General features: G+C 43.3%; 1 protein-coding gene across 3 annotated transcripts in view; it reads left to right on the forward strand.

Annotated features, from left to right (window-relative positions):
- The first annotated feature begins 10557 nt into the window (after nucleotides 1-10557).
- Nucleotides 10558-21486, forward strand: part of ACACA (acetyl-CoA carboxylase alpha) — a 308466-nt gene continuing 297537 nt past the window's right edge. For 2 of the 3 annotated variants that reach the window (XM_032214921.1, XM_032214922.1), the window contains exon 1: nucleotides 10558-10847. In XM_032214921.1, the coding sequence (XP_032070812.1) occupies nucleotides 10729-10847 (119 nt within the window). In that variant the 5' untranslated portion in view covers nucleotides 10558-10728. The remainder of the gene's footprint in view (nucleotides 10848-21486) is intronic. The other variant, XM_032214923.1, reaches the window with a different exon arrangement.

Here is a 21486-nt window from a genome sequence, read left to right on the forward strand (position 1 = left end):
AAGGGCACCCCTTCCCCTCCCCCCAAAAAACAAAACTTAAAATAGCTGAGAAAAAGCAAAACATCCAGCTTTTGACCCCTTAAAAGAGAAAATTCATTTGATTCTCCCTCAGTGGCCTTCATATGTCATAGCCCTTTAATAAGATGTCATCTGACTTGTCCTTAATTAATTCCAATAATTTAACTGGATTAGATCATTAAAAGAAAAATAGAATAATAAAATTTTAATCAGACCAGATTTTGACCTTTTTAAAGGGAAGATACAGTGATGCAAAGCTTACATCTTACTCCTGAATCCGCAGTTTGTAGGGGGAGGTGTTTCTAGTTCTGAATGGGACATTTGTCAACCTAATTTAAATTTGGATAATTATTTCCTTCCTTTAATGTTAGAAAACCAACTTTTCGTATGAGGCTCTTCTGATGGAAGCATTTCCACATGTATTTTTTTAAAAAAATGTTAAACTCATAATGCCATGTTACCGTGTCTTTATTTTTTCCCTTCACGTTCCAAATCTAAAACAATGTTTTCTTTTGTTCGTCCAAAATATAGTGTTGCTAAGCTTTCATTGCATGGCCTACAGTAACTCCTGCTGTTGTATGTGTGTGTGTGTGTGAGAGAGAGAGAGAAGGAGGGAGAGAGAAACCCCATTTATTCTAAACAAGTAAAAAAAATTAAAAGGATTATTTTCTGCTCACTTAGACAAAACCCATCTTAAATCTGACAAACCCTAGTAAGTATGCGAAATGTTTTGAACTCAAAACAATTTGAACTCAAAATGATTTCATCTACTCATTCTGTTCTGAATTCAAAACATTTTGAGCTTGAAATGGGTATTTCTAACTTTATTGGAAATGATCAATGGTGTTGTTTGACCAAGGAGGAATTCCTGTAAAGAGCATTGATTTATGAGCTAGCCAAGACTTTGTCAGAGCAGAAACCAGTGGTTGCCAACAACCGAATGGAATTTGGCATCTGCTACAGTAATTGTGGCAAGCAACCGTGATTTCAAGTCTGTCAGCAAAGTTTCTTGAACAACTTACTTTCTCTAAAAAGTCCATAATGTTGCTACTGTCTTGATTTATTATCCATCATTCAGAGCTAGCGGAAGGCAGATTTAACAACATTCCCCAGAACTTATTTATTTAAAAGAAAACATTTATAGGGCTGCCTGTCTACTAATCAACTCCGGGAAGCTCCCAATCAAAAGTTAAAACAGCATGTAAAATCATATTAAAACTATAAAATTAAACAGGCAAAATCATTCTTCTTTGTTTTGTCTTTTACTGCTTTGGACGTCGGAGGGAAATAACAATTCTGGTTTTTACTCTTCTGACAAATTCAATGATTGATGCTGTTACCTGATGCTATTATAATGTGTCCTTTGATCTCTCCAGGTCTGACCCTTCATCCAAGTTGTGAGAGGTGGCAATAGGACAAAGTAAGGGTTTGCTAGGAGTGGGTGAAGGCATGGCATGCCCTTACGCTTCAGAACTCTGAAAGGAACCACGAAGGCCATCTGGAGCTACCCTGAAATGGCCTAGCTTAATTGGCTTGTGACTCTCCGAGGCTCCTTGCCAAGTCTTGCACATATCGGCCTGGCAGCTTTCAAAGCCAGATAAAGTCTGTGACTGTAACTCCTCCCTTGAAAGACTTGGTTGGATGTCAATCAGCAGAATTCACAGTAAATTAATAAAAGAGTTTTTTGTTGGGACAAGGAGTTTGTTTCATGCTCTTGGGAAGCCTCGGTCAGAACACTACCAATATCCTGGCCCTGTGCCATTTATGGCCTTACTGGTGAGGACCAGCACCTTGAATTGCACCTGGAAAGAAATTACAAGCCAGTGGAGTTCTCATAACACACCAATGTACTGCTCACACTGCTGCATTCTGGACCAGTTGAACTTCTGCTTGTGGCTCCCGTGCCACTAACTTACTTCCACCACACCCTGTTTTATTGTTCCTTACTTAAAGGTAATTTACCAACATAGAATTGGCCCTGATTAGGAACACTCCCAGCCAGGGAATCTAATGCATTTGATTAAAGATCATGTGGACAACCAAGACTCAAATGATAGACACTCAATTTACAAAGTTTTGCTACTTCACCTGAAACTGCACAGGGATCTATTTTAAAGCTGCGTAGATTAGAGGTCTCCTTGATGCTGGATATTAAAAGTCTGTAGCTCACAGCCAACTTTTATTGTGAATTACAACTGCTGTTTACAACGACTAATAAACTTTTACCCCCTGCTATAAATCTTTTACACTGCTAGTGAATTCAATAGCCTGCTCATTTCTGAGCTAGACAAAAAGCTTGAACCCCCTCCAAAGCATCCATTTATGGTTGAGTAAATCCTGTGTCGGGCAAATAACAGAATAACGGAGTTGGAAGGGACCTTGGAGGTCTTCTAGTCCAACCCCTTGGTTAGGCAGGAAACCCTATACCACTTCAGACAAATGCTTGTCCAATCTCTTCATTAAAACTTCCAGTGTTGGAGCATTCACAACTTCTGGAGGCAAGTTGTTCCACTGGTTTATTGTTCTCTCTATCAGGAAAGAGAACCAAGTCTATTTTTATTATAAGGTTACGTTCATAAAAGCTGTCAGGAAATTTCTTCTTAGTTTTAGGTTGCTTCTCTCTTTCTTTAGTTTCCATCTGTTGCTTCTTGTCCTGCCTTCAGGTGCTTTAGGATGACCCCCCCCCCTTTTCTTTGTGGCAGCCCCTGATATATTGGAAGACTGCTATTATGTCACCCCTAGTTCTTCTTTTCATTAAACTAGACATACCCAATTTCTACACTTTGTATGTTTTAACCTCCAGTTCCCTAATCCTCTTTCTTGCTCTTCTCTGCACTCTTTCTAGAGTCTCAACATCTTTTCTACATCGTGGTGACCAAAACTGAATGCCGTATTCCAAGTGTGGCATTAACAAGGCATTATAAAGTGGTATTAACACTTCACCTGATCTTGATTTTATCCCTCTGTTGATGCAGCCTAGAATTGTGTTGGCTTTTTGGGCAGCTGCTGCACACGGCTGGCTCCTATTTAAATGGTTGTCCACTAGGACTCCAAGATCCCTTTCACAGTTACTACTGTTCAGTAAGGTACCACCTACACTGTACCTGTGCATTTTGTTTTTTTTGCCTAAATGTAGAACCTCACTTTTTTCACCATTGAATTTCATTTTGTTAGATAGTGCCCAATGTTCAAGTTTGTCAAGATCCTTCTGTATCTTTAGCCTGTCTTCTGGAGTGTTGGCTATTCTTGCCAGCTTGGTCTCATCTGCAAATTTGATGAGTTCCCCATTTATTCCCTCATCCAAATCATTGATGAAGATGTTGGAAAGTACTGGGCCTAAAACAGAGCCTTGGGGTACCCCACTGCATACTTCCCTCCGTGGAGATGCAGTTCCATTGACTACATATTGAGTGCATCCAATAAGATTCCCTTGAGGTTAATTCTTTTTATATTCCAGCCTAGAGATGAGAATTTAAGGGTGGCATGGCAAAAATGGGCTGTTCCTACTTTTCTGGATTCCCCCCCCCCCCCCATCAATCCAGTGGGTGAACTGGGCATTAAAAAAAATCAGAGAAGGATAACTTGTGGGCAGTTTTGCAAAATGGCTGCCATGGGTGAAGCTTGCCCATGCAGCAAGGTAAATGAGTGCAGAGATATTTCCTGGTATGCTACTTAGCCCCACCCCACCACCACTAATGCGCTTTAGGCCACCCGCAAAATTGATTTTTATTTCTGGCCACACATACTTTCCAGTAAAATACAGATTTGGTTATTCAGACCATGTCCCAGATTTAAAATAAGAAGGACGTTTTGATCACATAAGTGACTTTTTTCAGTGCCACGTAACTTCCAATAGTCACTAAATAAATGGTTGTAAATTGAGGACTGTTTGAAATAGTTTTGCCACAAGCTAGAAAGTTTTGCAAACAGAGGTATAGAATCAAAATCACATGAAGTATTAGTAGTGCTTTATAAAGCCTTGGTAAGGCCACACCTGGGAGACTGCATCCAGTTTTGGTCACCCCATTACAAAAAAAAGATGTTGCAACTTTGGAAAAAGTTCAGAGAAGAGCAAATAAGATGATAAAAGGCCTGGAGACTAAAACATCTGAAGAACGGGTTGCAGGATTTGGGTATGGCCAGTCTAGAGAAAATAAAATATACTTACAGGGGACATGATAGCAGTATTCCAGTATTTGAAGGGCTGCCCCAATAAGAGGGGGTCAATTTATTTTCCAAAGCACCAGAAGGTGAGGCAAGAAATGATGGATGGAACTTAAGAATAGAAGCAACCTGGAATTAAGAAGAAATCTCCTGACAGTGAGAACAATTAACAGTTTAATTTAATAATTTAATTTAATTGAACAGCTTACCTCCAGATATTGTGGGCGTTTCATCACTGGAGGTTTTTAAGAAGAAATAGGACAGGATCTCCTGCTTGAGCAGGGGGCTGGACTAGAAGACCTCCAAGGTCCCTTCCAGTTCTTGATTTTGATTCATTCCTGGTTTCCAGAAATACAGCAGTTAGGAAACATTCCCCCCACATTTTATCAATCTTTTAAGTGTGTTTGGCTGAAGAGCATCTCGTTTTGTAAATCCAATTATTTACGTCAGCTCCCTGTTGGGACAAACTTTTATGCAATGTTTCATTTTAAGCTGCTTAATGATTGCACCTAGATAATATATTGCAGTCATTTCAAATTTGCCTCAATCCAGTTTGAAAGGCCTCTGAATTACAGAAGAGTTCACCTGGGGTAGAACTTTGTGAATGTTACAACATAAAATTGCCCCTACACTCCTTTCTCTACCAACAGAAATCTTACCACCTATAGCAGGTAGCCTAATTACATGGGACAATCATTCTGAATTAACACAGCTCTTAGTAAAGGAAAAGCATAGCTAATATTGTAATCCTAGCCTAAACTCTGTTCTTTTGCAATGTGCTGGAAAGCAACACTAACGTTTCCCAGAAAGTGGCTTCAACAAACTTACCTTTGCAGATTTATACAGCTAGTCCTTGACTTACAACAGTTCATTTAATGATCGTTCAAAGTTACAACCGCACTGAAAAAAGTTACTTAGTACCAGACTTCGCAGCAATATCCCCACAGTCATTTGATCAAAATTTGAGTGCTTGGCCATCAGAATGTATTTACAATAGTTGTAGTGGCAAGCAAAGTTTTTTTTAACAGATTAACAGAGTTGGAAGGGACCTTGTAGGTCATCTAGTCCAACCCCCTGCCCAAGCAGGAGATCCTACAACATTTCTGACAGATGGCAGTCCAATCTCTTCTTGAAAGCCTCCAGTGATGAAGCTCCCACAAATTCTGTTCCATGGGTTGATTGTTCTCACTGTCAGAAAATTTCTCCTTATTTCCAGGTTGAATCGCTCCTTGTTCAGTTCCCATTCATTATTCCTTGTCTGGCCTTCGAGTGCCTTGGAAAAATAGCTTCAATAGCTTGATTAACTTAATGACCACATGGTTCACTTAACAATTGCAGCAATTTGCTTAACCACCGTGGCAAAAAGGGTGTACATTTGGGAATGAATCCCTTAACTGCCTCACTTAACAACAGAAATTCTGGTCTCAGTTGTGGTCGTAAGTTGAGGACCACCTGTTCTCTTGCATCAGGAAAAAAATGGTTCCCTTTGAAAAACAGCACAATGGTCAGCAAGGTTAGGGTTATGCTCCCTTTAAGTAGTTACAATATACAGGGTTTCTTTTGTCCTCCAAACATAAAAATATTGATATGGATTTGGATTTGATTCAATTTGTAGGCCGCCCTATTCCCCCAAGGGACTCAGGGCGGCTGAACAAAGCCAAGGGAGGGGAAATTACAAAAAGTAAGACAAAGACAATCAGACAATACAAACAGTTTAAAAGCACAACAGACACAGCAAATTCGAGTAGGGGGGGGGGGGAACTCAACCCCAGGCTTGCTGGGACAGCCAGGTCTTCACGGCCGTCTGGAAGGCCTGAAGGGTGGAGAGGGTCCGAATCGCCACGGGGAGCTCGTTCCAAAGGGCCGGGGCAACCACAGAGAAGGCCCTCCTCCGAGTAGTCGCCAGCCAACATTGGCTGGCAGATGGAATACGGAGGAGGCCTAATCTGTGGGATCGAATTGGTCTGTGGGAGGTAATCGGCAGAAGGCGGTCTCTCAAGTACCCAGGTCCAATACCATGAAGGGCTTTATAAGTAATAACTAGCACCTTGAAACGCATCCGGAGACCAATAGGTAGCCAGTGCAGCTCACGGAGGATAGGTGTAACGTGGGTGTACTGGGGTGCACCCACAATCACTCGCGCGGCTGCATTCTGGACCAGCTGGAGTTTCCGAACACTCTTCAAGGGCTGCCCCATGTAGAGCGCAATGGAAGATAAAGTGCCTTGTAACAAGATTCACTTATTGTGGGAAGGCACGACAATTCGTTTAACCTGATTGCCTTTTGTAGTGAGTGAATTCTGTCTCAATCTGTTGTGTGAGCCAACTATTGAGATGGACTTGTGCAAACTATGTCTTGACATGTTATATGTATTACAGATGCAGAATAGAGAAACCAAGCCGCAGAAGGAAGTTGGCCATATAATTATTACCCTTTGGGTCACAATCCAGTATTTGCTCAATTGCGTAACTCACGAGTGCACATTGTCAGTAATCAAAAGTATGAATACGACCTTTGTTCAGAGGCATTCCCATGTCATGCTAACCCATAAAATAATCTTAAAAAGTCGTAAACCCAGTCTTGACGCGCGATAGGCTGGATTCATACGACCGATTGGTCTTATGACTCAGCGGTGAAGGCTGGCGTTAAATGAAACACAGATAGCCCTCAATGTCAATGGAGATTCTCAATCATCCAGGCCATGGTTGTTCCAAAGATGCTTTTTTTTCCAAGAGGCAACTGGACTTTCTTGGTTTTTCTTTGAAGACGTTTTGCTTCTCATCCAAGGAGCTTCCTCAGTTCTTGGATGAGAAGCGAAATGTCTTTAAAAAATAAAAAAAAAACACCAGAAAGTTTGAGGGTGGAAAGGAAAGAAAATAATTAATTAATAAAATAAATAAATAAATAAAATAAGAGAAGGAGAGAGGGCGAGAAGGGGAAGAGAGGAGTAGGGGGGAGAGAAGGGAAGAAGGAAGGGGCAGGAGAGGAGGAAGGAAGGAAGGAAGGACGTAGAGCAGGGAGGGAGGGAGAAAAGAAAGGGAGAAATAAGATGGTGTTAAAACAGGCAGTGGAATGGTCAATAAAGCAGCTCAAACTGTATACTTGTATCTTTTAAATGGAATGACAAATGTACAAGAATGGCAAATGTAAAGAAGAAGAATAACTATGTGAATGTATACCTATAACTGTATGTAGGAGAATAAAAAGAATAACTCTTCAAAAAAAAACCCCAGAAAATCCAGTTGCCTCTTGAAAAAGCACCTTTGGGACAGGTAGCTCTCAACTTAACAATCACGATTGGTACCCAGAATTTCAGTTGCTAAACAAGCTGGTTGTTGAAAGACCTATACTCAATTTTACAACTTTTTTTTTTGCCAGTTATTAAATGAACCACGAAGCTGACCTCCCCCAGTGACTGTGACTGTCATCTGGGAAGGTTGCAAATGGGAATCAGATGACTCTGGGATGCTGAAACCATCATAAATACACGCCTATTGCCAAGCAGCTGGTTTTTGACCGCATGAATCTAGAGATGCTGTGATGGTCATAAATACGAGGACCAGATTATAACTCACTTTTCTCTGTGCTGTTGGTATCTTTGGTTGCTAAACAAATGGCTGTAAGGTAAGGAGTACCTGTAATAACCATGTTTTCAACTTCTATCAAATAATCTGCTGTCAGAATGGTAAATACAGGTAGTCCTCGACTTACGTCCACAATCGAGCCCAGAATTTATGTTGCTAAGTGAGAAATTTGTTGAGTTTTGTCCCGTTTTACGACTTTTCTTGCCACATTTGCTAAGCAAATCACCTCAATGGTTAAATTAGTAATACGGTTGTTAAGTGAACCTGGCTTTCTGATTGACTTTGCGCATCAGGAAGGTTGCAAATGGCAGTCATGTGGCCCTGGGACATTGGAACCGTCACAAATATGAGTCACTTGCCGAGCGTCTGTAAATCACATGACCATGGGGATGCCGCAACTATCGTAAGTGTGAAAAATGTTCATGTCACTTTTATCAGTGTAGTTATAACTTCAGTCACTAAACAAACTGTTGTAAGTTGAAGATTACCTGTGCAGTCTACCTTCCCTTATAAGCTCTCAGTGCAGATCAATACATTTTACAACAAGTTATGTATGCCCTTGTGTATGGGATTTTGTTGAAATTCAACATTTTTTATTGAATTCAATTTTATTGAAACTGAAGATCACGGCATCCGGCCCCTCTCAATTCCTGGCAAATAGATGGGGAAGAAATGAAGGTAGTGACAGATTTTACATTCCTGGGCTCCAAGATCACCACAGATGGGGACTGCAGCCAAGAAATTAAAAGAGGCTTGCTCCTGGGGAAGAAAGCTATGGCAAATCTAGACAGCATACTAAAAAGCAGAGACCTCACCCTGCCAACAAAAGTGCGTATAGTCAAGGCTGTGGTTTTCCCAGTTGCAATGATGGCTGTGAAAGTTGGACCATAAGAAAGGCTGAGCGCCAAAGAATGGAGGCCTTTGAACTCTGGTGCTGGAGAAGACTCCTGCGAGTCCCTTGGACTGCAAGGCCATCCAACCGGTCAGTTCTAGAGGAGATCAACCCTGTCTGCTCTTTAGAAGGCCAGATCCTGAAGATGAAACTCAGATACTTTGGCCACCTAATGAGAAGGAAGGACTCCCTGGAGAAGAGCCTCATGCTGGGAAATCCTGTGAGTGTACAAGACGGATGGCATGTTACAGAATATGGAAGTCTTGCTAGAAAAACTTTGAAACCTCCTTTCAGAAGGGAGCGACACAAACAGACCATGAAATGGGTGTGTGGGATCTCTTAACTATGCTTTGAGCTCTAAGCACATAGTTTAAAAGCAATATCCTGAAATAATGGGAGGCGAGCTTCCTATAATGTTTTCCACTGTCCTCACCACTCTCTGTAAGGACTTTCAATCTGAGCCAGTACTGCCTCCAAGTCCGGATATTGGAAATTTAGTGAACCAAGCTTAACATGAGCCTATCTATCTCCGGCCCTAGGTCTCAAACCTCGGAAACACAATCACAACCGCTTTATTTCATGTCCTTCTTATTTCTCAGGCTCTCCTTCCACCCATAGCTAAGCCAATTAGACGTTACGTATTTATATTGATACGGTTTCCCGGTTGCTTATTTGTACCCTATAACAATCACTAAGTGTATCTTTTTATTCTTGATGAATGTATTTTATTCTCCTTATGTACAATGAGAGCATATGCACCAAAGACAAATTCCTTGTGTGTCCAATCACACTTGGCCAATAAATAAAGAATTCCATATTTCACCAGTGACAATAATGTTTCTATTCTATTGCATTCTATTCCATTCCATATTTTCTATTCTATTTATTCCTATGTTAAATTCTACTCCATTCCATATTTTCTATTCTATTCCTATATTCTATTCTATGCTATTTCAATTCAATTCTATTCCATTCTATTCCTATATTCTATTCTATTTCAATTCAATTCTATTCCATTCTATTCCTATATTCTATTCTATTCCATTCTATTTCATTTCTATTCTCCAACTCCCAGAGTTCCCCAGCCAGAATTCTGGGAGTTGAAGTCCTCAGGTCTTCAATGTCTGAGGTTGAGAAGCACTTGATTTATTTACCCCACAGAGCATAATTTGGGCCATTCAATCCCCTTTTTTCATTGCTCCCGCATTTTTACATCCAGGAAGCCAAACTGATGCTCGGCAATTGCCACGTGCATCTTTCGCGCAGACCAAGCTCGGGTGTGGGGCTTCCACCCACGCGTCGGGAGATCGTGGCTGCCCCCCTCCACTCGCAGGGGGGGGGAAATCACCCTCTATGGCAGTGTTTCTCAACCTTGGCAACTTGAAGACGTCTGGACTTCAACTCCCAGAATTCCCCAGCCAGCATTCGCTGGCTGGGGAATTCTGGGAGTTGAAGTCCAGACGTCTTCAAGTTGCCAAGGTTGAGAAACACTGCTCTATGGGACCCCCACCCCATCATCTCCAGGTTGCTGCCACTTCCCCAAGCTTGTCACCCGCTCCTGGGGGCGCCCAGCGCGGCTCCAGCCAGACCCGGGGAGCAGCCGCAGGAGCAGCAGCAAGTTACTCCTGGTGGATTCCCCGCCAGCCAATGACCAAGCGGGGCGATCCGCTCAGGCCACTGCCGTCTCCTTATTGGCTCCACCCCCTAGGGCTGCCCTGATTGGTGACGCCCACGGCTTGGGGTGAGTGCGCCGCGCCAATGGGGAGCGCGCGTGTGGCTTGCGCCGGGGACGGGGAAGTGGGTTGGGGAGGAGGTGGAGGAAGGGGGGGCGCTAGAGAGAGAGAGAGAGAGGCAGCCGGGGAGGGGTTAGAGGGGATTGACCCGGAGTAACCTGCCCCATCGCCCCAGGCTCGGGAGGGATGCTCCCAGCGGAGGGTGGCCGCCGAAGGGAGCCCGGCAGACCGCGGAGAGCCAGCAGAAGGCTTCGGCATTTGCATTAGTTGCAGAGCGGGAGCCAGCAGGAGGAGCCTTGCCTGCGGCCGGGCTCTTGCATCCATGCGCTCCCACTGAATGGGAGAGCGCCCGCCCGCCGCCTCGTCCACGCCACCCGCCAGAGCATCCGCCGTTGGCTGCGCCAGGCCCGGAGAGCGCGGAGAGGATTCCCGCTGGTGGCCCGCGGGCGCCTTCAGGTGAGAGAAGGGCGCCCCCTCTAGGGAGGGAGCCGCTATGGGATGATCGGGGTCGAGGGGGGGGGAACCCCCAAACTCCCCCATCTCCAAAAGGGGGGGAGTCCCCCACTCCCCTCTCTCTCCCTCTTTTCTCCTTCCCTCTTCTCGCTTTTGTTTCGCTTCCTTCCCGCTTGCTGGGGATCGAAAACAGGTGGTCCCTGGCACGGGATCTTCTCCAAGGGCGCTGGGGATCCAGATCGTGTTAGAAAGTGACTAAGGGATCTCCCAACCGGCTCATGCCATGATCCTTGTCCTCCTCTATCAAAACACTTATAAACCTCAAGGTTTACAAAAAGAAACATTTGCTGGCTGGGTGGGAGGGAATCTGGTGGCTTAAGCAGGGCGAATTTGGGGAAGGTAAGTTTAGAAACAGTAAGAGAGTCGGAAGGGACCTTGGAGGTCATCTAGTCCAACCCCCCTTCTCACGCAGGAGACCTGCACACTAGGGATTTGAACCTCTCTGATCGACCAGCTCAGTGTCTTAGCCCCTGAGCCGCCTAGTAGAGCTCAGTCCAGGGTTTTTTTTGGGGGGGGGGGATCGAGAGAAAGGGATTCTTTTGGGAAAACATGAGAGACTGGGATCCGGCTCCAAGGAAAGGAGCCACAGAGCTTGTTCTCCGCCCCCAGAGGGAACAGCGGGACAAGTGGTGCTGGAACAATCCCTGTGTAAATAAGCCGGCTGGTTTGGGAACGGATGCTGATGATGAAATTGTAGTCAGACACGTCTCTGAATGAAAAGTTAAAATGGGGAAAGTCAAGATCGTTTCCCCCCCCCCCACTTCCACCCCTCCCTCAGGGAACTACGGACTTACAAGCCGTGTTTCTCAACTTTTAAGGTGTGTGGACATCAACTCCCAGAATTCCCCAGAGTGGATGGTGGCTGGGGAATTCTGGGAGTTGGAAGTCCACGCGCCTTAAAAGTTGCTTAGGTTGAGAAACACTTCTTTAAAAAGTGGCTGAAGTGTCTTCCCTCTGCTGACTGCACTTGTATTTCATTGGGACGTTCTTAACAGACATGGAAAAATCTCAATCTTGGCCTTCTTACTGACCAAGAAGTGAGTGGTTCAGGATTTTAGGAAGCTGAATATACTGGACCTTCATTCCTTGCTTTCAGAATATTTACAGACCCCTCACATCCTGGACATAAATTGTTTCAACTTTTACCCTCAAAACAACCAGAAAAACTAAGGCACAAGGACAGTTTCCCCCCCGCACCCCCCCAATGTCATCACTCTGCTAAACAACTAATTCCAATAACACTGTCAATAATTTACCAAGACTGTATTGCTATTATTCCTCTCTTCTTTCCTAGTATCTATCTCTCCCCACTTATGACTATAACCATGTTGCTTGTATCTTTCAATTGGTATTGTTTTTATTGTTTCTTAGTACGATTTGATAGCTTATTAGTAACCTTGACTATCACTCCGTGCTGTATATTTTTATTCTTGATAAATGTATTTTATTCTCCTTATGTACACTAAGGGCATCTGCACCAAAGACAAATTCCTTGTGTGTCCAATCACACTTGGCCAATATAGAATTCTATTTCTATTTCTATTCTATCCTATCCTATTCTATTCTATTCTATTCTGAAGGATGTGGGGGCATGGATTTTGGCAGAACAGATCAAGGCCCAGCTCTCAAATCTCCATGGAGGAAGGGATCTTTCAAAGGGCTCAAACTAGAAGGAAACACGGAGACCTTTTAGTAAAGGAAATAAATCATTCGATAGGTGCTTCAGGGATGGAAAGTTGGCTAGAGGCTTTTCATTACCTTCTCAACATATTTTCTCCCAGTGCCTCAGTCCTTTTTATAGATCTGGTTGCTGGTCAGAATGAAAAATCAAGTGAAGGATCTAGAATGGGCTAGTAGATGGTCTCCTTTGAGTCGAGTTCCTTAAGGGGGATTCAACAGCACGGACCCTAATCTTGTTTTTGACAACAATAGCAAAGTGATTTAGCCTTGTTCTTTATCTTATTTCTGTTCTTTTAGTCAAAAGCCCTGGGGTTTTTTGGGGTGTGTGTTTGATCACATCTCCAAGGAAAATCCAGCTTGTACCAACTTATTTATTTAATTAGATTTTAATTCCATCTTTATTACTTTATAAGTATCTCAAGGCAGGGGACATACATATTTCTCCTTTTCTCCTCCTGCCTTTCCCACAACCACCCTGTGAGGTAGGTTGAACTGAGAGAGAATGACTGGCCCAAAGGCTTTTTCATGTGTAAGATTTACATTTCCAAGGTCAACTAAAATTTGACTTTTCTCTCTTTCTTCCTTTTCTCTCTCTTTCCTCTCTATCTCTTTTTACTTTCTTGCTTTCTCTTTTGCTACATCTCTCTCTTTTTTTCTTTCTCTTTCTTTTCCTTTCTCTTTCTTTTTCCTCCTTTCTCTGTGGCATGGCATGATTTGAAATGTGCTGAGTATTCTCCCCAAATGCCCAAACTGAAATAATATATAAACATCTGTGTGGGTAGCGATGGGAATGTGAACTAAAGTGGTTTGATTAAGATCTTTCCTGAAGCCAATGGTCTCTACTGGGTGTAAAAACATCTGTTTGTGTGTTCGGTTCTGACTTTCACAGTCTTTTATAATTCAAATCTCAACCAGCTGCAATCCGTCTTGAGTACTTTCAAAGTTTTTCATCCAAAACCTGTGGTCCGCCGCTTCTTAATTCATTTTTTAATCTTCTCAGAGATTATAGACAGGATAAACATTTTCTGTACCATCATCCATGTATTTGTTGAATAGAATTGCAAACGAGTCTTGCACAATTATAGGCTGCAGAGTTGCAGAATGGTTCATAATACATATCCACTTTGCCATGGATTAAAAAAAATGCAATTTCAAGAATCGGAGAGGTCTCAAGGCTGTGATGTAGCCTCTGTAAATTTTCCTTCCTTAGAATTATTGTGTCAATAAAGGAGAATATTGGTACTCAGGGTTGAAATAAAGAGTCTTTGGTACTTTATGAACTTGGCTCTTTCCTTACGGACCTTTTCGTTACCAAACTAGGTAACATCCTCAGTGTGAGTAGGGAGTGGAGTTGGTTCTCATTTTATATAAACAGAGAGCAAACCCCACTCCATTCTAGCACTGATGACGTTACCTAGTTTGGGCAATGAAATGTCAGCAAGAAAACAACCAAGGTCAGAGAGCATCGTCAGTGCATTAAACTAATTAATATCAAGCAAAGATTATAATCATGAAAACTGTCATCAAAATACCGTTTCAGTTTTTGGATTTCTACCCTGCGTTTCCCGTAGCATATATAAGACGCGCTTCTCTGATTTTGTCGCCACAGCAACAACCTTATGAAGTAGATTTTGCGGAGAAAGGGACTGGCCCAAAGTCACACAAGTGCTCCCAGGCCGAAGGGTTATTCTAGATTTATTCTAGATTCGAAGGGTTAACTAGATTCCTCTATTCCAGGGGGTCAAACTCAAGGCCCGTGGGCCGGATCAGGTCCTCAGGGTGGTGAAATCTGGCCCATGGGCGGCCTGGAAATAGCAAAGGCCCGGCCCGCGGTGCCTCTGCTCGTGAAAACAAGGGTGCGGGGCGGATGGCCTCCTGCAGCACTGGATGGCCACAATGGGATGTGAGGCGCCCACACGTGCCCCTCTCCTGTGTGCCTGTTTTAGCCGGCAGGGTGCTGCAGGAGGCGTCCATCTCATCTCACCCACCTTCCTAGGGGAGAAACTGGTTCGGTAGCAATATGAACACGGGCATGCGCAGAGGGTCAAAAATGGATATGATGACGTCTGGGTGGGTGAGCGGAGCCTGCTACCGAGCACGCCTGCAAAGGTAAGCAAACAGCGAGGGGGGGGGGAAATCCACTGTAGCACACGATTTAGATTAGCTAGAAAGCAGGAAATCCTGCTTTCTAGATAATATAAATTGCGCGTCACAGCTGATCGTCGGAAAAGCATTTTTTTTACTACCGGTTCGGGGGAACCGATCCGAACCAGTAGCATTTCACCCCTGCACCTTCTCCCCCACCCCCCGGGCTGGCTCGTGGAGGAGAACTACAATGCTGATCCAGCCCTTAAAGAAATCCATTTGATACCCCTGCTCCAGTCCTACTTTAGCACCTTAATCATTATGTTGGAAGTTTGGCTCTATAACATGGGTGTCAACGTCACATTGCTGCCACATGACGTATTTCAACGTTTTCCCCCTTCGCGGAGTTGCGGTGGGTATAGTTTGTGTGTGATGCATCCGTCTCGCGGGCTGCCAGTTTGACACCCCTGCTCTATAATGTGGGGGTTAAACACATGAACCATGTGATAGAAATTTCGATTAAAATGTAGATCCTGTTTCTGATAGCGAATAGCAATAGCACCTAGACTTATGTACCGCTTCACAGTGCTTTAAAGCCCTCTCTTAAGTGGTTGACAGAACCAGCATATTGTCCCCAACAATCTGGATCCTCATTTTATCGACTTCGGAAGGATGGAAGGCTGAGTCACTCTTGAGCCTGGTGAGATTTGAAGTGCCAAACTGCAGGCTGCCGGCAGTCAGCAGAAGTAGCCTGCAGTACTGCACTCTAACCACTGCGCCACCGAGGCTCATAATACTTTACCTATTCTGTCTGTGACAAACCAGCAGGTACCCATTTAATGGATTTATCAGAATGGAACATCATTTAATAGCTTTCATTCGTAGCTGAATACAGGTAGTCCTTGACTTACAACCATTTGTTTAACAACCGCTTGAATTTACAGCAGCACTAAAAAAAAAGAATCATTTAACAAACCGGGGCTTTTATTTACAACCGTCGTGGCACTCCTTACAGTCAAAATGATCAAAAAAACACATGATCAAAATTCAAGTACTTGGCAAGGTGGCAGCATCTTGGGGTCGTGAGAAACACCGATCTAGAGAATTTATTTAATTAAATTTGAATGACTTAACAATGTAAAAAAAAACAATGTTGAACGTATGTTGAATTTACATACAAACATCATCTTACACAGGAAAATAATCCTGCGAAACATTTTAAGAAGCTATTGAATTATAAAACGAAAGGTGGAAAGTGCCTTAGAGATGATGTACTCTGACTATCTGTCCAGTGTAAGATCTACCAGAACATCTCGGACAGATGACCATTCAGTCACAGGGGAAGGAGACTACACCTCTACCAGCTAACAATTCCTGTAGTCAGGAAGTAATTCCTGGTGTGTGGGGTCCTTGGTGCTTTCTGAGCTGAGTGGTTTTCTTGCAGACGTTTCATTACCAAACTAGGTAACATCAATGCCAGAACCAGTGGTGGGTTTCAAAAATTGTTCGAACCTACTCTGTGGGTGTGGCCTCCTTTGTGGGACTGGCTTGCCACCCATGTGACCGGATATGAAATTATGAATTAGTACTTAGGTCGGTCCAAGTAGCTATTCAGAAACTCTGGCATTGAAGCATGCAAGTCTTAAAGCTGTCAAGTTACAAGATCCTTGCACCCCTAACCCTTTAGAAAAAAAAAAACTAGGGGTGTTCAAACCTGACAGCTTTAAGACTTGTGGACTTCAACTCCCAGAATTCCTCCTCCAGTCACGTTGGCTCAGGAACTCTGGCATTGAAGCATGCAAGTCTTAAAGCTGTCTAGTTACAAGATCCTTGCACCTCTAACCCTTTAGCAGTGGTGGGTTTCAAAACATTTTGGAACCTCTTCTGTAGGTGTGGCCTGCTTTCTGGGTCCACTGGTAGAATCTCTTCTAACTGGTCCGGTAGATTTGACGAACCGGTTCTACCGAATAGGTGCGAACTGGTAGGAACCCACCTCTGGCCAGAACGGAGTGAGGAGTCTATTTCTGAAGTCTAGCCTGAATCCTCTTCCTTCTGATTTAAACTTTATGATTCTATTCTTGTCTGTTATCTACTCTGTAAGATAAGGTTTCAGATATTTGAAGATTGCTATAGTATCTCCTCTTAGTCTTTTTTTTGTGTGTGTGTGTGTGTGTGTGTGTGTGTGTGTGTGTGTTTTTATGCTGGGGTTAAATTCTGCATATACATTAAATACATTAACAGAATCTGTTCCAGGTTTCCAACCACAGGGACTTAGGAGGTGTACCTTCCCTTTGGAAAATTCTCCATTTGCTTCTTAAAATTTGATTGGCCCCTGTCTCTTACTCTTTAGGAAAGCTTTTAAAAATTGCCTTTTTCCCAGTAGAATACATAAGCCTCTCTTGCAAGATGCTGCATCTTCTAGATTTCTTTGCTTTTGGTGTGTTGTTTTTTGCTTTCTTCTTAGTAATATTATTGGTTTCAATTATAGCTGACATTTTCTTTTAGCTTTATTTTAGTTTGTTGCCTACGAGGTTTTTTGTTATTGTAATTTTTAATTTTTACTGTTAATCTCTACCGTTGATGTTGATACCACATTGTTTCATGGAGTTGGGTGCCTTCTAAATCACATCAATTAAAAACCATCTAAATTGGTAAATAAATACAAGTAATCCTTGACGTACGACCACAGTTGAGCCTAAAATTTCTATTGCTAAGTGGCACAGTTGTTAAGTGACTTTTGCCCCATTTTGCAACCTTTCTTGCCACAGATGTTATGTGAATCACTGCAGTTGTTAAGTTAGTAACGCGGTTGTTTAGTTAATCTGGTTTCCCCATTGATGTTGCTCATCAGAAGGTTGCAAAAAGTGATTCCTTGATCCCGGGACACCACAACTATCACAAATATGACCCAGATATGGATCGTGTGATCATGGGATGCTGCAACGGTCAAAAGTGTGAAAAATGGTCATATCACTTTTTTTCAGTGCCCTAGTAAGCTTGGTTGCTAAATGAGTGATTATAAGTCAAGGACTACCGTCTCCGTGGTCATGTGGCCGGCATGACTAAATGCCGAAGGCGCTCAGAATGCTCTTACCTTCCCACCAAAGGTGGTTGCTATTTTTCTCCTTGCATTTTTACGTGCTTTCGAACTGCTAGGTTGGCAGAAGCTGGGGCAAGTAACGGGAGCTCACTCTGTTATGCGGCACTAGGGATTCGAACTGCCAAACTGCTGACCTTTCTGATCAACAAGCTCAACATCTTAGCCACTGAGCCATCAAGTCAAACGGACTTACGAAAGCATTAAAAACCACAGAAACTTGGTGCCAAGTCAAACATGTGCAGTCATCCAATCTTATCGTAGGGATTTGAACCGCCAAACTGCCGACCTTTCGATCGAGAAGCTCAGCGTCTTAGCCACTGAGCCACCGCGTCCCTTGACCCGTTAACCATCCCTCATAAGTTTGGTCTCAGATCGTTCATCATCTTGGTAATCTTCCTCTGAGCTTGCTCAATTTTGCCATTGTGTTTGATTTGAGCTTGATCCTAATGGAGTCAAGCCAGCATCGCTGCACTCAACCACGCGGAGGAGAGCCTTCTCGGTGGCAGCTCCGACCCTATGGAACGATCTCCCCGTGGAGATTCGTACCCTCACCACCCTCCAGACCTTCCGCGCAGCCCTCAAAATCTGGCTATCCCGTCAGGCCTGGGGCTAAAGACTGTAACCCACCCGAATGGTATGAATGTTGTGTTTTTTAATGACGTACTGTCCTACGTGTTAAATGTTTGTTTCCCCCCCCCCTTTTCGAGTTGTAAGCCGCCCTGAGTCCCCCCAGGGAAAAGGGCGGCATATAAATAAACTTCTCAATCTCAATCTCAATAAGGGCTCAGGAAGGCCTCTTCCCTATCTTAAGGCATCTGAACTTTTCCAGAAGCACAACGTCTTTCTCAACAAGTGACCAGAGCAGTTCCAAAAAAAGAAATGATATGACATTATATGGGTTTGTGGAAATACCATCTCCAAGAAATCATAAACTGAGATTTGAAAGAGACACCAGTAACAATAGAAAAAGAAAGGGAGGGAAGAAGGAAGGAGAGGAGAGGAGGAAGGAAGTAGTGAAAGGAGGGAAGAAGGAAGGGAAAGGAGAGGAGGATGGAAAGGAGAGAAAGAGAAGGAGAGACAGTAGGGAAGGAAGAGGAAGAGTGGAGGAGAGGTAAGGGAAGAAGAAAGAGATAAGGAAAGGTGGGTAGTAGGGAGGAAGGGAGAAAAAAGAGAAGGAGAGAGAGTAGGAGGGGGAAGAGAGAGGGTGAGAGTAGGAGAGAGGTAAGGGAAGAAAGAAGGGGAAGGAGAGGAGGTAGGAAGGAAGTAGAGAAGGGAAAGAAAATAAGGTGGTGTCATAATAGAGGCTTGGGATGGTAATCAATACAATCGAAACTGTACTCTATAATTTCTTAAACGGAATAACAATAGTATAAGAGGGGCAAAGAAAAAGAATAACCATATTTACCTGGAATTGTATGTATGTATATATAGCACATTAGAGATAAACAATATTTGGTTATAAATATAAATTATAGAAAGGGAAAATACTAACTGCAAAGAAACTGATACGGAACTGCCCTATGATTTTTGATGGGACTTTTGGTTCCTATGTTGTCCTAAGTCATGTGTTTGTTGTTGATGTGTTTATGTGTGTAAAATAAAAACTTTTTTTAAAAAAAGTGACCAGAGCAGTTCCATTGCTAAGCAACATGGTCACTGAGAGTGGAACATCATGTAGCTCTGATAGACGTAATAGCGTTTCCTCCGATGTGGTCATTAAGCAGTTGTGGGTGGTGAAGTGAATCACAATGTAATGGTGACTGGCAATTTTGCAAAAGGCTTCTCCATCGATTCCACTTTTGATGAAATGTTCAAACCTTGGTCGTGAGCCAGCAGGAATGCTGCAATGGGCATAAGTGGAAGAACTGGTCGTAAAAACCGGGTGTTGTGGCCCGCCAGCGGCCAGTAGAGCTGGCAGCAGATTCGGACAGTGAGGAGGTTGGGGAAGAAGATGGGCCAGTCCTGGAGTCTGGGGAAGACTCTGATGAGGGCTCTGTGTCGGAGGCAGAGAGGGGGCCAGAGCCGTATGCCAGTTATCAGCTGCCTTCGGAGACCGACATCAGTGGGGCAGAAGAACAGCTGGAGCCTGTTCCCAGTGTGCGCATGCACAGAGCTGCCAGAAGGGAACAGCTAAAGAACAGGAGTCGGCTTGGGAGTAAGGCCACAGGTAGATGGTGAATGGCCCCTCCCAGAGGATATAAAAGAGGAGCGAGAGGGGAGTGGAGTTTGCAGGAGACAATCAGTTCGCTTAATTGGTTCGTGACTCTCTGAGACTCCTTGCCAAGTTTTGCAGATATCGGCCTGTCAGCTCTCCAAGCCAGATAAGGTCTGTGACTGTAAATTTAAAAAAAAGAGGTTTATCGGGAGGAGGACTTGGGCTTCGTGCTGCTGGGAAGCCTCGGTCAGAACAGTGGGGTTGTTTTTTGGTGCCATCGTAACTTCAGACAGTCACTAAATAGGCAGTCGTTAAGCAAAGACAGCTCATGTCTTTAAAAGAGGAGGACAGTTCTAAATGGTTATTATGCAAGAGAGCTTCGGAGCAATTTCCAAAGGATTGAGCATACTTGGAGATTATGGATTAGAAGTGGACTTTTGCAATAATAACGCAAGAATATTGTGGGATAGCATTTGCCAGAAAAACTTTATTGCAGGTCTCAATTATTAGCAAGAAGGTCATTCTTAGTACGGCATTTCTTACCAAGGTTGTTAAAAATGGAAACATGATGCCAGAGGGAAGGACTAGAACCAATTTGCAAACTGCAAAGTGATCCAACTAGTCATCAAGGTAAAGTTTCTGACTGTACAACAGCCAGGCTGTCAAATGAAGAGATGAATTCCCTGCCTGAAGTCTCTAAACCAGTGTTTCTCAACCTTGGTAACTTGAAGATGTCCAGACTTCAACTTCCAGAATTCCCCAGCCAGCGAACGCTGGCTGGGGAATTCTGGGAGTTGAAGTCCGGACATCTTCAAGTTGCCAAGGTTGAGAAACACTGCTCTAAATTTTAGTCACTCTCTCTCTCTCTTAGCCCAACCTACCTCACAGGGTTGTTGTTGTGGGGAAAAATAAAAGGGGGAAAGTGTACTAGATATGTTCGCTACCTTGAGTTAGGTGTATAAAAGTGAGATGGAAATAAATAAACCAGAATTTTTTAACCTTAAGAGGGCTGTGAAAATATCTACAGACCCCTCACATCCTGCGCATAAATTGTTTCAACTTCTATCCTCAAAACGATGCTATATTGCAGTGATGGCAAACCTTTTTGGCACTGAGTACCCAAACCGGAATGCGCATGCATGCGCTGGAGCACAGAAAAAACCCCAAAGACCAGCTGGTCAGCACATGCATGCTTGTTTTTTGGCTGTTTTTTTTTTAAACCTGTTTTCAGACCGATTTTCAGGCAATTTTCAGGCTGGCTTTCGGGCCGTTTAGAGGCCGTTTTTGGCCTGGAAAATGACCTGGTTTTTGGCTCTTTTTCTTTTTTAAAATTTATTTATTTATTTTTATTTATTTTCAAAACAAACGTACAACTCCTTCTTCTTTACATATTGTAGAAAGTGTTATCAGCTGGTTACAAAAGGCTTTTGTGCGTCTCTTCCACTGTCATCAAATATAATTCATATTAATTCAAATATCTTAACTCAAGTATTTATTATATTAACATCATCATACCTCCACTTTTATTTGACTATAGTTATTTAAACATCCGTCATCCTTAA

The sequence above is a fragment of the Thamnophis elegans genome, chromosome 4, assembly GCF_009769535.1.
Source record: "Thamnophis elegans isolate rThaEle1 chromosome 4, rThaEle1.pri, whole genome shotgun sequence".
Taxonomy (NCBI): Eukaryota; Metazoa; Chordata; class Lepidosauria; order Squamata; family Colubridae; genus Thamnophis; species Thamnophis elegans.